Source organism: Mustela lutreola, chromosome 8 (assembly GCF_030435805.1).
Source record: "Mustela lutreola isolate mMusLut2 chromosome 8, mMusLut2.pri, whole genome shotgun sequence".
Taxonomy (NCBI): domain Eukaryota; kingdom Metazoa; phylum Chordata; class Mammalia; order Carnivora; family Mustelidae; genus Mustela; species Mustela lutreola.
In genome coordinates this window covers 143,463,704-143,477,311 of record NC_081297.1, presented here as the reverse complement: position 1 = coordinate 143,477,311, position 13,608 = coordinate 143,463,704, and the positions used below count along the sequence as shown (strand labels likewise).

The window sequence follows — 13,608 nt, the reverse complement described above, 5'->3', positions numbered from 1 at the left end:
AGCTTTGAGTCTGGAGGAGAACTTCCTTAGTCTGAGCCCTGCATCGTGTAGACAGAGACACTGAGACCCAGAGCAGGGACTGAATTGCCTTCGTAACCAAGAAGGCTTGAGGGAGGGCGAGGAGGGCTCCATCATCTGCTGGCTTTCCGCTCTGTAGCCCCCGTGCCCAGTGACCTTGACTGGCTGTGCCCACGCTCTGTCTGCAGCCAGGGCCCCTTCTGTAGAACTTAAGGCTGGGCCGCTCTTCTCTGCCTGGGACACTCTCTGCATCCTGATGGCTTCTGCTCCTTCCCCAGAGGGAAGGAGAGCTGCTCTGGAGTTCCCAGGGTAGAGCCAGGTCCATTCCTACATCCTCCTGCACTCCATTCTCTCCCATGGGCAGAGACCTCGGCCGAGCCTTCCCTCCAGGCCAAGCAGCTAAAGCTGAAGAGAGCCAGACTGGCTGATGATCTCAACGAGAAGATTGCACAGAGGCCGGGCCCCATGGAGCTGGTTGAGAAGAACATTCTGCCTGTGGAGTCCAGCTTGAAAGAAGCCATCATTGGTGAGGAGGCCCCAGGCACCCTGAGTGGACGTGCAGGCTGGATGCAGGAGGAAGGGGCTCTGGGCTTCTCGCTGCTTGACCTCCTGCTTAACCTTAGGGAACTGAGGCGCACAGTGTGAGAGCCTGAGAAGCAGGTTGTGTTAACTTGGGACAGTCCCAGCGGCCTCAAGGACCATGCCAGAGGCAATAGCTGTCCCAGATGGATCCCCTACTGCTCTGAGCACACAGAGGAGGGTCCCCATCCCGGCCCTGCCAGGGGGGTGGTTCGGGAGAGATGACGGCCAGGACTGGGGCTGCGGGATGAGTTGGAATTCAAGTCCACTGTGGGCTCCAGGGATGGGGAGCCTCTCAGGGCAAGGGGCAGCCTGGGCACGGAGCTGGAAGGAGGTGGGAGGTGGGCAGAGTCCAGGACGTGCCAGGGCCTTGTGTGCTACAGGTAGGTGTTTGGACCTGATTCCTTAGGATTTTGGTCATTGTTAGTACAAACATATCTTCTAAGACCTGGACCTGGGCAAGGCTGTGCGTTCCTGCCCCTGGGAGGTCGCCATGAGGCTCACCTGCTCCTTCCAGTGTAAGGAGTTAGATCTTCTGGGCAGAGCACCAGGCGGGGGAACCACAGACCCCAGAGCAGGCCAAGTTGGGCTGTGAGCTCAGGGTCAGAGGGGGCTTTGGTTTCTCGGGCCTCTGCGCTGTGGGAGGAAGCCAGTGTGCCCTGACAGCCGCTCTGCCAGTTGGGCTCATAGCCCTCCTAGCTCCCAGGAGGGAGCGTTCATCTCACCACGTCTCCGTGTTCTCCTGCCCTGGTCCTCACTGAATTCCATAGCAGCCCCTAATGTCGGGCCTGTGTTTAGGCCAAAGTCAGTTCTGGACTCTTCAGCCACCCAGACTGTGAGAGTCGGCATGGCGCCAGGCCCTGTGTGAAGTCACACAGTTTACAAAGATGAACATGGTATGACGCTGCCCTCCAAGAATTCATTCTGATGCAAGAAGACTGTCGTAGGAACATGCGATTTCCGAGCCTGGCTCCTGGTCAGATGCCAGCGCTGTGTAATGAGAAGGCCACGGTCCTGTGACCTAGTGGCTGAGTCACCTGGCTCACGAGACAGGCTGCAGGCCCACGGGCTATAATGGGTATAAAGGGCCCGGAGGTCCTGGGCGTCTGGAGGGACTCACAGAAGGGCTGCTGCCGTCAGCAGTCTTGTTCGTTACGGACCAGGGGACAGGCGCTGTGGTGAGGGCGTGGGGTAATGGTGTGTCAGGTACAGTGCGAGCCTGGCCCGCGCAGGCTTCTCTCAGAGACGGGTATGGTGGGAAGGCCCGGAGAAGTCGGGCAGACGGTAGGACACGTGTGGGCTCCACCTTGCCCAGTGGAGAAGGTACAGAAGGACATTCCAGGCAGAGGGGACTGTGTGGACAGTGGCCTTGAGGTGCAGCAGAGCGGGGCTTATTTGAGGAGGGGGTGTAAGCTAGTTCGGTAAGCAGCTGTTAACCCTTAGTGACCTGAGGGACAGGAGCATTTGCCTGCCAAAGCCAGATCCTGCGGGTTGGGGAGCGAGTAGGTGGTGACAGCAGATGCGGCCGTTTGTTCAAGAAGGGAGGAGAGCAGGAAGAACGAGGGAGATCGTGTCTGCGAAGGAGGCCAGGAGAGGTGCAGGTTTGTGGCCGAGAGGCAGGAGGCAGAGGAGGAGATGGGTCCTGGGAGGGGAGAGACTCGGCCAGGTCTGAGGAGGAGGAGGAGAAGGGGAGGGGGCCGAGGCGGTCCTAAGCCCTGGTAAAGATGGGGGCAGGAGGGGGGCTTCGCAGAGGCCGACCTCCCGCTGTCTTACCCGCACGGTCCCCACAGCCGCCCACAGCACGCCACCGCCCGTGCCTCCAGGCCACCCCAGCTGATCTGGAGATTCGCGTCAAGGCCCCTTCTCCAAAAAGTCTGCCCTGAGCATCTCCACAGAGTCTGTGTCTCCCTTGAGCAGAGGGGACTGGACCAAAATCAGAGGGCAGGGACCCTGTCTCTCCCAGCCTGCCCCTGGCCTGAAGCTGGTCATAGTAGGGAGGCAGATGGACTCTGCTGGGCCACTGGCCGGCCGCTGCCTCCGGCTGGACTGCGCTCTGGGGAGAGGCCAGAGGAGGAGCCCCGCTGTCCCAGATTCCACCACCCCTGCTGGGAGCCGTGTATAAAGGGCCCGGTGGCACCTCCGGTGGCACATCTTGCTGGGAGGACGAGATGCCGGGAGAACCCAGATGTGTCAGTGGCCTGGGCTACACGGCAGTCACGGCGCTCCATGCCCCCCACGCGCTGCGTGCGCGGCCCCTGACAGGACGGAGGGGAGGGAGTGTGGGAGCCAGCCCTGGCACTGGGTGTGACTGGCGCCCTTGCCACTGCTGGCTAGTGCAGGTTCGAGCCCAGATTTGTCCTTCCCTGGTCCCAGGGGAGGGAGGAGCCTCGGGTCGTGGCTCTGGAGAGGAAGAGTCTGCTGGGAGAGTTCCTGGTGTGTTCTCGTTCCCTATCCACGGTCTTCTCACCGCTGTGGATTTCCCCAGGCGCCTCAGACAGCTAACCTTGGCCTTGACCCCCGCCTCCACTCCTCCCGTGTGAACAGCAGGCCCCAGGCAGAACTTCTTACCCCAGCAGTGCCGTGCGGGTGGCAGTGATGTAATGTTTTGAAATATCCCACTTGTCTTTCCTTCCTTTTGTGACCTGGGATGTCCACACTAGGGCCCTGGCCGTCCTGCTCCTCCCTCCTGGCCTGGCCTCAGCCAGGACCCTGGCCGTGCAGCAGGGCAGGGCACTTGGAGCCAGCGGGATGGGTTTCCTTCTGGTGGCTGCCGCTGCTGGGCCTTCGATATCCAGGAGCCACAGGCCACTAAAAGGAAGTCACCTCTAGTCCAGTAACCCTGTTCCACCTCTCCGGGGAGGTGTACCTTTTCCTGGAGGCCCTTAGCCTGTCCCTGCTTTTCAGGGGGTTGAGGCAGCCTGGAGAGGAGCCGGGCGCTCGGGCTGTTGGTCCCTTTGAGCCTTCGCTGCTGGGTCCACGAGCCTCTGAGGGAAGAGGAGAGTTTGTGCCACCATAGGATGGACATGAAGTGCCTTTAAGAGCAGGGAAACATCTAGATGAGATAGTGGAGGTTACAGGCTACAGGGAGGGAGCGTGGAACTTGACTCTGAGGATGGGACACAGTGTAGAGTCAAAGACGAGGCAGCACTTGGACAGCATGGTAGCTAGCGCTCCTGCCTGTGTTTCCGGGTCGTGAGGAGCTTTCCTGGAGCTCTTTTGGACCCAGCAAGCAGGTCAGCTGCTGGGGTTTCTCCTGTCTGCCTCACTGGAGTGGAGGTGGGGGCGGACAGGGCAGGCACCTTGCTGGGACAGGCCTGGCTGGGGGAGGAGTCTTACGCCGGCTTTGGCTTTCAGTGGGCCAGGTGAACTACCCGAAAGTAGCGGACAGCTCTTCCTTCGACGAGGACAGCAGCGACGCCTTATCCCCTGAGCAGCCTGCCAGCCATGAATCCCAGGGCTCCGTGCCGTCGCCCTTGGAAGCCCGAGCCAGCGAGCCACTGCCCAGTGCCACCTCTGTATCCCCTCCTCAGGTGAGCTCGCCCCTCTGATGCTCTCCCTGCTCCCCGAGGGCCCAGACTTGCTGGAGCTGCCCAGAGCGAGGTCTCACCTGGGCCAGGTGGGGCGGGGACTCCGGGGTGTTGCCTCGGCTGTTGGGTCCCGGAGCTGTTGGCAGTGGGCCCTGTGCCTTAGTCAGCCCGCCTGCCTGGGGCTGCCTCCCAGTGAGATCCCTGAGGCTCCCTGGCCTGTGCCTGCACCACCCAGACCTGCTCACTTCTCCTTCGTACAGTTCAGTGACCTGTTCCCTGCCCTCTGTGTCTCCATGTTCCCGTTCCCTCTGCCCTGCCCCCCTCCCCGGGCTGCTCCTCTCACCTCCCCTGGTCTTTGCCCACCATTTGCACCACCTGCTCCCCCCGCTTCCCCGCCAGCAGTGCCGGTGCTGGGGGAGACACCTGCGGCCCCATCCTGCCTGATGGGGCCACGCCACCTCCTCCTCTGTCAGGTTGTGTCTCAACTCCCATTGGGTCCGGAATCCGGAGAAACACTTTTCCTGGCAGAGCAGCCGCCTCTGCCTGCCAGCCTCCCCAACGGAACCGCAGCCCCCGCGGCCAAGGCCACCCCGACGCTCATTAAGGTACAGGTCTCCAGCCGACTGCCCTCCCTCCCCTTTCAGGGCCCTTCCAGGCCCTGCTGTGACTTTGTCCCAGTGCAGGGGACAGCTGCAGGGAGTGGGGTGCATGTGTCCCCCCGGGTCGGGGACTGGCGAAGGTCACTGAGGGAAGTGGGAGTTTCTCTTCTCTCTGCGGCTGTCACACGCCACTGCTTACTGGGCGTGGCGGGCCTGGATCTGGATGGGCCCTCCTGGCTCTTGCTCCACTGTCCCCCGTGAAACCACCCCCGGTCCACCGCCTCTGGTCCACCGACCCCGGGTGGCAGTCGTAGTCTGCTCTGTGAGGGACGCAACCAAGAAGGGACATGATGGGCCTGAGGTCACAGGAAGGCCACTTCGGGCATTTTGTTTTTTGAAAGATTTTATTTTGGGGAATCTCTGCACCCAATGTGGAGCTTGAACTTTGAACTCCAAGATGGGACGGAGCCAGCCGGGTGCCCCTGGGCATTTCTTATTCTCCTCCAAGGTCTAAGAGAACACGTCTGAGGGGCAGGGCTCACCACCAGCCCGTGAGAGGCCACCTTCGTGGGGGGGACACTGTGTCGGGCACTGAGGTGAATTAAGTGCAGCAGCACCAAGGCCCAGTGGCCAGGGCCCCCCGCCCCCCCGCCGCCTGCCTCCAGGGTCTCTGGGACTTGGCCCCCGACACAGACCCTAGCCTGGCTGAGGGTCTCCAGCCAGCCGTGCGCCTCTTCTGTGGCTGCTCGAAGCCTGGGAGCCATCCTGGCTCCCCTTCCCTTGCTGGAGCCAAGCCTCCCGGGGGCCTCGGGCTGCTGCCTCTGTGTTTGTGGGGCTCCCTGGTGCCCGTCTGGGTGGCACCCCCACCCCCAGGCCTTCCCTGTTTGCACCATCTCTGTGAGGCCCTGAGGCCCTGCTGCTGGCAGGAAACTTCAGGTTTTGTAGCTCCCCCGTCCCAGAGGAGGCCGTGAGCTGCGCTGGGGTCCCGGTGCCCAGGCCGTCCTTCATCACGGCCCCTCTCGGCCTCTCTGGTGTGTTTGTTCATGGTTGGCCACCGAGGTCCGAGTGTTTGCCCCCAGAATCCTTCCTCAGCTCTGCTCCTTGTCACACAACTGGTGCCCTGCTTTGAGCACTGCGTGTTTGAGAGACTGGTGTGACTAGATCGTGGTCCCTTCCTCTGTTCTGGGTAACGCCTTGGCCTCTGCGGCGCGGCCCCCCCAGGGCCCTGAGCTGCCGCTGCTGCTGCCTCATCCTGTCCACGCTTTGCTCCAGGCCATGATGACAGTGGCATTTGCTCGATTTTTCTCTCCGGGTTAGAGCCTCTTTTAAGTCAGTGGGGCTGCGCACGGTGCCCCCCCAACCCCCGTCAGCTGCGCACCCCCCGTCCCTGGCACGCCCGTGGGCGCTGACGAGGCCGCTGCTGCTGGAGGAGCCGCCCGGGAGCGGAGAGTGGCACCAAGCTGGGCAGAGGTCGGGGCCTTCTGAGAAGCCCCTCACTGCCCCTTGATGGCGCCCCCCGCCCCCGTCTCCTGTGTCCCCAGCAAAGCCAACCCAAGTCTGCCAGCGAGAAGTCGCAGCGCAGCAAGAAAGCCAAGGAGCTGAAGCCAAAGGTGAAGAAGCTCAAGTACCACCAGTACATCCCCCCGGACCAGAAGCAGGACAAGGGGGCGCCCCCCATGGACTCGTCCTACGCACGGATCCTGCAGCAGCAGCAGCTCTTCCTGCAGCTGCAGATCCTCAACCAGCAACAGCAGCAGCACTACAACTACCAGACCATCCTGCCCGCACCGCCCAAGTACGCGCCCCTGCCACGCCCGCCCGGAGGCGCCCTGAGCGGCCGGTGCCAGTCCCGGGCGGGTGAACCCCAGATCTTTAAGGGCCCTTTGGTCTGAATCCGCCTGCCCCGCACCCCTCTCTTCCCCGAGAGTGCTGCCGGCCAGGGCTCACACCTGCCTTTTTTTTGCAGGCCCGCCGGCGAGGCCCCTGGAAGCGCCGGGGCCCCCCCAATACGCAGCCTCTCCGCCCCCAGTAGCGGCTCCAGCTCAGGTGCTCCAGGGCCCGGCGGGCTGGCGCGGCAGAACAGCACCTCGCTGAGCGGCAAGCCGGGAGCCCTGCCCGCCAACCTGGATGACATGAAGGTAGATGGGCACCCCCTTCCCACGTCCCCTTCCCGCGGGGGCCGCCGGCAGCCTCATCTCCACGGGGCCCGGCCTAGTGTTCGTCCGTAGGGAGAGCGGCTGGCGCCAGGCCCACGGCCATGGAAGGCAGAGCCGAGCTCCGGACTCTGGCCTCCTCCAGCAGAGGCCGCTGGAGCCTGCTCTGTGGCTTGCCTGGCCCCGTCCTCCACGACGCCTGCCTTGTCATGGTGGTCAGTACCATCAACCGCGCAGCCAGCGCCTCGGGCCTTGGGGCCCCCCGACCTCGTCTGTACGGCTTGTCTTCCTTGGTGTCTGCTGTGCAGCATAGACACAGGAGTGTCGCCCCTGCTGAAGGGCGAGCAAGCGGAGTGTTGAGGGCTGAGGGGCTTGCCTGAGGTCGCAGAGCTTGGCTGTTGGTGGTCAGGAGTCCCGCTTGGGGCTGTCCGCTTCGGCTCCCCAAACTTTTCCATTTCCACTTCGTCCACTAACGCCCACTGAATCTGCTCTGAATCTGCTGCATCTCCTCGGGAAAAGAATGGCCCATTCTTGGGGCACGGACCCTGCTCAGGTCCTGTGGCCTTGGAGGGTGGGTCATGTCCGGCGCGTGGCCTGTTTTCTCTGCTCCAGGCAGAAGGTGGAACAGAGCAAGTTCTCCCGGGAGTGTTTGTGCTCCGGAGCAGACGGAGCCCCGCTGAGTCAGGCTCCGACCCCAGCAAGGCGCAGCCCCTGTGCGGGTGGCCGGATGCGGCTTCAGAGCCCATCAGACCGGGGCTAACGTCCGGCTCCACTGCTCGCTAGCGGGGGTCCTGAAATTCTTTGACTTTTGCGAGCTTGGGTTTCTCATCCATAAAATCCGGTTGATTCAATTAAGTATTTAAGTACTCGAGCACCAGTTGTCGTGCTGGGGCTGGGGACAGCTGAGGCTATGTCATGCCCAGAGCAGGGTGGGGTACGGGGGGCAGGCATTCCAGGCAGGCCCCTCCTGTGGTGAGGACCGGGAGAGGGAGGAGGCCGGGCTCAGGGTGCACATGTCCCACCCCCCGGGGCTGCCCTCCTGCCTAGACCCAGTTGTCCCCGTCGCCCTGCCCCCCTGACTCTCGCCCCTTGCAGGTGGCAGAGCTGAAGCAGGAGCTAAAGCTGAGGTCACTGCCCGTCTCAGGCACCAAGACAGACCTGATCGAGCGTCTGCGTGCATACCAGGAGCAAGTCGGCCCTGCCCCGGGAGCCCCCAAGGGCCCTGCCACCCCCTCCATCCTGCCCAAGGCTGGGGAGGTAGTGGTCGCTTTCCCGGCTGCCCGCCTAAGCACGGGGCCTGCCCTGGTGGCCACAGGCCTGGCCCCAGCCGAGGTGGTGGTGGCCACGGTGACCGGCAACGGCGTGGTGAAGTTCGGCAGCACGGGCTCCACGCCCCCCGTGTCTCCCACCCCCTCGGAGCGCTCCCTGCTCAGCACCGGCGACGAGAACTCCACGCCCGGGGATGCCTTCGGCGAGATGGTGACCTCGCCGCTGACCCAGCTCACCCTGCAGGCCTCGCCGCTGCAGATCCTGGTGAAGGAGGAGAGTCCCCGGGCTGGCTCCTGCTGCCTGAGCCCCGGGGTGCGGGCCGAGCTCGAGGGCCGGGACAAGGACCAGATGCTGCAGGAGAAGGACAAGCAGATCGAGGAGCTGACGCGCATGCTGCGCCAGAAGCAGCAGCTCGTGGAGTGGCTGCGGCTGCAGCTGGAGCAGGAGAAGCGGGCCCAGCAGCCCGCCCCGGCCCCCAGCCCGCGGGGCACCCCCGTCAAGCAGGAGAACAGCTTCTCCAGCTGCCAGCTGAGCCGGCAGCCCCCGGGGCCCGTTCACCCCTTCAGCCCCGCTGCCCACCACGCAGACACTTGTCCCCCGGCGCCCCCGGCCGTGGTAGTGAAGCAAGAAGCCGCGCCACCGGAGCCCGAGCCAGCCCCTGCTCCGCAGCTGCTTCTGGGCCCCCAGGGCCCCGGCCTCATCAAGGGGGTCCCGCCTCCCACCCTCGTCACTGACTCCGCAGGGACCCACCTTGTCCTCACCGTGACCAATAAGAACGCGGACAGCCCCGGCCTGGCCAGCGGGAGCCCCCAGCAGGTACCTGGGTGTGTGGGGGGGGGGGGCAGCGGCCGCAGGGGAGCGTGAGGACGCTGAGGGTGACATCCCCGTCAACCGGGCCGCCCCGTGGTTGGGCAGGTTGTGCTCACTTCCGTCCCCTTCCACTCAGTCCTCCGGAGGGAGCGCTCGCCATCCGCGTGCACGTGCGACCAGGGGACGGGGAAAGAGTCGGGAGGATGGAGGGAGCCGCCAGAGGCCCCGCGCTGGTGAAGCGGAGCCATCGGGGTCTGCCCATCTCTGGGCCCGGGCGGAGGGGCCCCCCCGGCAGCCGCCACCCAGCCACCCAGGCCTGCCTTCGCGCCGTGGGGGTGGGCCAGGCCCCATGGGGGCGGGGAGAGGCCAGCTGTCCCCAGCCCAGCATCATTGGCAGTTGACTCCCTGCTGCTGCCACCCTCACAGCCCAGGCCCTCTGCCCAGCCTGGGCCAGGGGTGAGGCTACTTTAGGCTTCGTGTGGCCTCTCGGCCCTGCAGAGCTCGGGGCTGGAGGAGGAGACAGTGGACTGTGACAGGAACTGGGCACCTCAGGATGGGAGACCATGGCCCTTGAGCAGCCTCCAGCAGGAAGGGAGGGGAGGGGACAGTGGACCCAGCACCCCTCCCTGTCCCATGTGCCTTGTACCAAACCCAGGCAGCCACATGCCGGCCCTGTCCTCTATAGCGTCGGCGGTCGGCAGGGCCTCCCCCAGCCCGGATCCCTTCTTCCTCAGTGGCTTCCATGGAAGCTTCCTAAAAGCCAGTGCCGCAGCAGGTTGTCTTGGCCCAGAAGCTGGGCGCCTCCCGCCTTGCTTCCCTGGAATGTGCTGGGCCCCGGGCCTGCTTCCCTCATCCGAACCACCGGTTCTCTGCCCGTTCTCCCGTCCAGCCCTCACCCCAGCCTGGTTCTCCAGCCCCTGGCCCGCCCGCCCAAATGGACCTAGAGCAGCCATCACAGCCCCTCTTTGGTACCTCTGCTTTACTGCTGAAGAAGGAGCCGCCCGGCTATGAGGAAGCCGTGAGCCAGCAGCCCAGACAGCAGGTGAAGAAGGTAGACTGAGGCCTGGCCAGGGTGGGCGTTCACCTAGGCTGCTGGGCTGGGCTTCCCCAATCCCCCTACCCCCACCAAGCCAGCTGGAAAACGGGGGCAGAGGAGGCCTTGCCAGGCCGGGCGGGTGGAGGGGGCATTACGGGCAGGTGGGCCAGAGCCTGGCCCGACCGAGGAGCGAGCTCTGGGAGCCTCACAAGCCTGCCGGTGGGCTCTGCGGGTCCGGCTCTCAGCTCTAGGATGGAAGTGAGGGGCTCTGCCCTGAGCCTGGCTGGGGGCCTCCTGTTCTAGATTTTCATCTTTCTTCCCCCTCTGCTCTACAGGAGAACGGTTCCTCCAGCCAGCAGATGGACGACCTGTTTGACATTCTTATTCAGAGCGGAGGTAAAGCCCAGACTCCCTGCGCCGACTCCCCAGCCAACCTCCTGCTTGCCCCGTGGGTTGCATTCAGCCCTGGCTGCTCGATGTGTTGCTTTCTGTTCCGTCACGGAACGCGTCAGGGGCCCACGGGTCTTGTCCTTTGGACGTAGCAGCAGCTGAGACGTACACCATCTCCAGGGCTTGGACAAAAGGGGTCGGGGTACGGCTCCCCGGCAGGGATTGCTCTACCCAGCAGCCCCTGCGTGGTGGGCCCTGTGCCCGCAGCCTGGGGGTTAACGATGTGCAAAACAGGTGTTTGCCTTTGCACAGTTGTGTGAGGAAATGCGTAGTAGACAAGTAGCTTATACCGTGTGTGAGGAGTAACTACAGAAAGCTGGGAAGGGAGAGGGGAGGTCTTAGGTGTGCGGGGCATTTGGGTTGACCTCGTCGAGCTCCCTGGAGGGCCCCTGGGGGGCCAGGAATGCTGGCGGAGTGGCACGGGCACAGGAGGGAGAGAAGTCGCGGGTTGTTCAGGTGGAAGGGGAGGAGCCAGGAGGCAGCTCTGGGGATCCAGGGGGCCTGGGCCAGCCGTAGCGGGAGGCGGAGAAGAACCTGAGTCTCGGTGTACCTCAGAGAGCCCGTCAGTTTCCTTCTGGACCAGGCGTGTGATGTGGCGAGACAGCAGGAAGGCAGCCATGGAGGTCACCAAGGGCTCAGCCTGAATTGCCCGGATGCGGCTGCTCCAGGGCGTGCACTGGGTGCTCCAGGGCGCTCCAGGGCGTGCAGCCTCGGGCTGATGTGTCCTGAGACCGCCAAGCAGGGGCGTCACATGAAGGCAAGCGGGGCAGTTGTTGGCATCTAGAGTGACATTTGGAGCCATGAGATTGGGTGAGATTGGGGAGGATGAGGCATAGTCCCAGGGCACAAGCAGATGACGCTCCACAGTGGACAGAGTGGGAAGGTGCCCTTGAGACCGTGAAGTCCTAAAGTCCGGGGCTGTCAAGGGGTAGCCAGGGGGAGAAGTGACCTCATCCTGCTGCCGTGGGACCGTGGGTAAGGGCCTGGGGCTGTAGGAGCCAGCAAGCCTGGATAGCTCTCTGCACAGGGTTTCCTGCAAAGGGGACCAAGGAGCCAGCCTGTTGGCGTGCTGACGGAGGGGGTCCCTTCGTGCAGGTGGGGGGGCTCGGCGTCTGGTAGGAGCTGGGGGAGTTCATAGGTGGCAGCGGCCAAGGAGGCAGAGCGCGTGTGCAAGTTCTCTGAGTGCCCCGCTGCAGGCCGTAGGGACAGGGTTCGCAAGACGGTACGGATTAAGCGAGAGCTCAGGCGTGCAACTGCGCGCTTCAGAATGGTGAACTTTATGGGCACCTGGCTGGCCTCGTCCGTGGAACATGCGACTCTTGAGATTAGGATTCTGAGTTCGAACCCCTTGTAGGGTGTAGAGGTTGTTTATTTTTTAAAGATTTTTAAATAAGTAAAGTGGTGAGTTTTATCTCAAAAAAGAAATCCCACAGAGTTGAAGAGTTGATGTTACTCCCAGGGTCACGGATTCTGACCTTACGGAGGCTCCTCGGATTCTAGAGTCTGCAGTGGGACCCAAGGCCCATTTCTTTTTTTCTTTTTCTTTTTTTTTTTTTTTTTAAGATTTTTTATTTGTTTATTTGACAGAGATTACAAGTAGACAGAAAGGCAGGCACAGAGAGAGAGAGGGAAGCAGGCTCCCTGCTGAGCAGAGAGCCCGATGCGGGACTCGATCCCAGGACCCTGGGATCATGACCTGAGCCGAAGGCAGCGGCCTAACCCACTGAGCCACCCAGGCGCCCCCAAAGGCCCATTTCTAACAAGCGCAGGTGGGCACTGAGGCTGCTGGGCCGGCGGTGCTCGCGGGCAGTCCCAAAGGCTAGTCTCGAGCCGGGGAGAGAGGCCTGGGAGCAGACTTGGGGAGTTCCCGGTGTCCAGACAGGAACCCAAACTGCGAGGGCTCAGGCTTCTTGGGGGAAAAAAGGTGACGCCAGAAGCAGAGAGAGAGCAGGCCAGCACGCCTGGCCTGGAGCGCCAGCCCTGAAGACAGAGCAGAGAAAGGGAGCTGGGGGTGCTGCCCGCCCCCTAAGGAACACGGAACTGGCCAGAGAGGTGGCACCAAGGCCCTGAGAAGGCATTTGCGTGGGCATCTGGGGAGACTGAGCGTGGGGAGACCGGCTTGATGAGATGGGCAGGCGTCTCCGGCTGGGTTGGGAGGAGAGCGGGAGGCAGGACAGGCCCCAGAGGGCCAGGGAGGGAGCAAGCCTGGTTTGCTTCTGCATTACTTTTTTTTTATTGTGGTTAAATACACAGAAAATTTGCCATTTTAATAATTTTAAAATGCAGAATTCAGTAGCATTAAATACATCCAGTGTCGTACAGCCATCACCACCATCTGTCAGTGCAACGTTTCCATCATCCTGGACTGACACTTGGGTCCTGATAGGCCCGAGCGCCCCGCCTCCCCTCCCCAGCCCCAGGGAATCTGTCGAACTTCCTGCTCGGAATCCACCTGCTCAGTGGCATCCCGTGGTGTCCTTTGGTTTCTGGCTTGCTTCACAGAGCACAGCATGCTTCAGGTTCCTCCGTGTTGTGGCAGGTGTCAGAGTTTCCTGCCTTTTTATGGTCTCATGAGATCCCCCACGAGGGACACTCGGGTTTTCCCTTGGGCTGTTGCACCTAACACTGCTGTGAACGCTGCACACTCGCAGCTGCTGGGAGCCCCTGCACGTCTGTGGCGGCTGCGCCGTGTTGTTCACACCAGCCGTGGGCAAGGGCTCACATCTCTCTACATCCTCACAGGCACGATTACCAATACTGTTATCAGTAACTATTATTACCGTTGGCTAAAAAAGCCACCCTACTGGGTGTGGGGTGGTGTCTCCTTGTTTGTGGGTTTGATTTGCATTTCCCTAATGACTAACAAGGTGGAGCTTCTTCTGGCCTTAGGGGTTTGCAGATCTTTGGAGAAATGGTGGCCTCCTTTTCCCGTCTGGTATTGTTGTTGAGTTGTAGCCCTGTAGTCTGGGCATGAACCACCAGATCCGTGGTGTGCAGACATTTCCTCCCTCTCCCGCGGGCTGTCTTTGCTCTTGATGGCATCCTTTGGTGCATAAAACTTAGAAATTTTTGTATGGTCCAATTAATGTTTTTGTTGTTGTGTTTTGATGTCGTAACCAAGAAATCATTACCAAATCCAATGATTTCCCGTTTTCCTCTAAGAGTTT

General features: G+C 62.4%; 1 protein-coding gene across 8 annotated transcripts in view; it reads left to right on the top strand.

Annotated features, from left to right (window-relative positions):
- Positions 1–13,608, top strand: part of MRTFA (myocardin related transcription factor A) — a 161,530-nt gene that overhangs the window by 146,293 nt on the left and 1,629 nt on the right. For 7 of the 8 annotated variants that reach the window (XM_059187056.1, XM_059187060.1, XM_059187062.1 and 4 more), the window contains 8 exons: positions 383–544; positions 3,952–4,127; positions 4,598–4,729; positions 6,265–6,518; positions 6,690–6,861; positions 7,972–8,961; positions 9,845–10,006; positions 10,327–10,387. In XM_059187056.1, coding sequence (XP_059043039.1) covers positions 383–544; positions 3,952–4,127; positions 4,598–4,729; positions 6,265–6,518; positions 6,690–6,861; positions 7,972–8,961; positions 9,845–10,006; positions 10,327–10,387 — 2,109 coding nt within the window. The remainder of the gene's footprint in view (positions 1–382; positions 545–3,951; positions 4,128–4,597; positions 4,730–6,264; positions 6,519–6,689; positions 6,862–7,971; positions 8,962–9,844; positions 10,007–10,326; positions 10,388–13,608) is intronic. The other variant, XM_059187057.1, reaches the window with a different exon arrangement.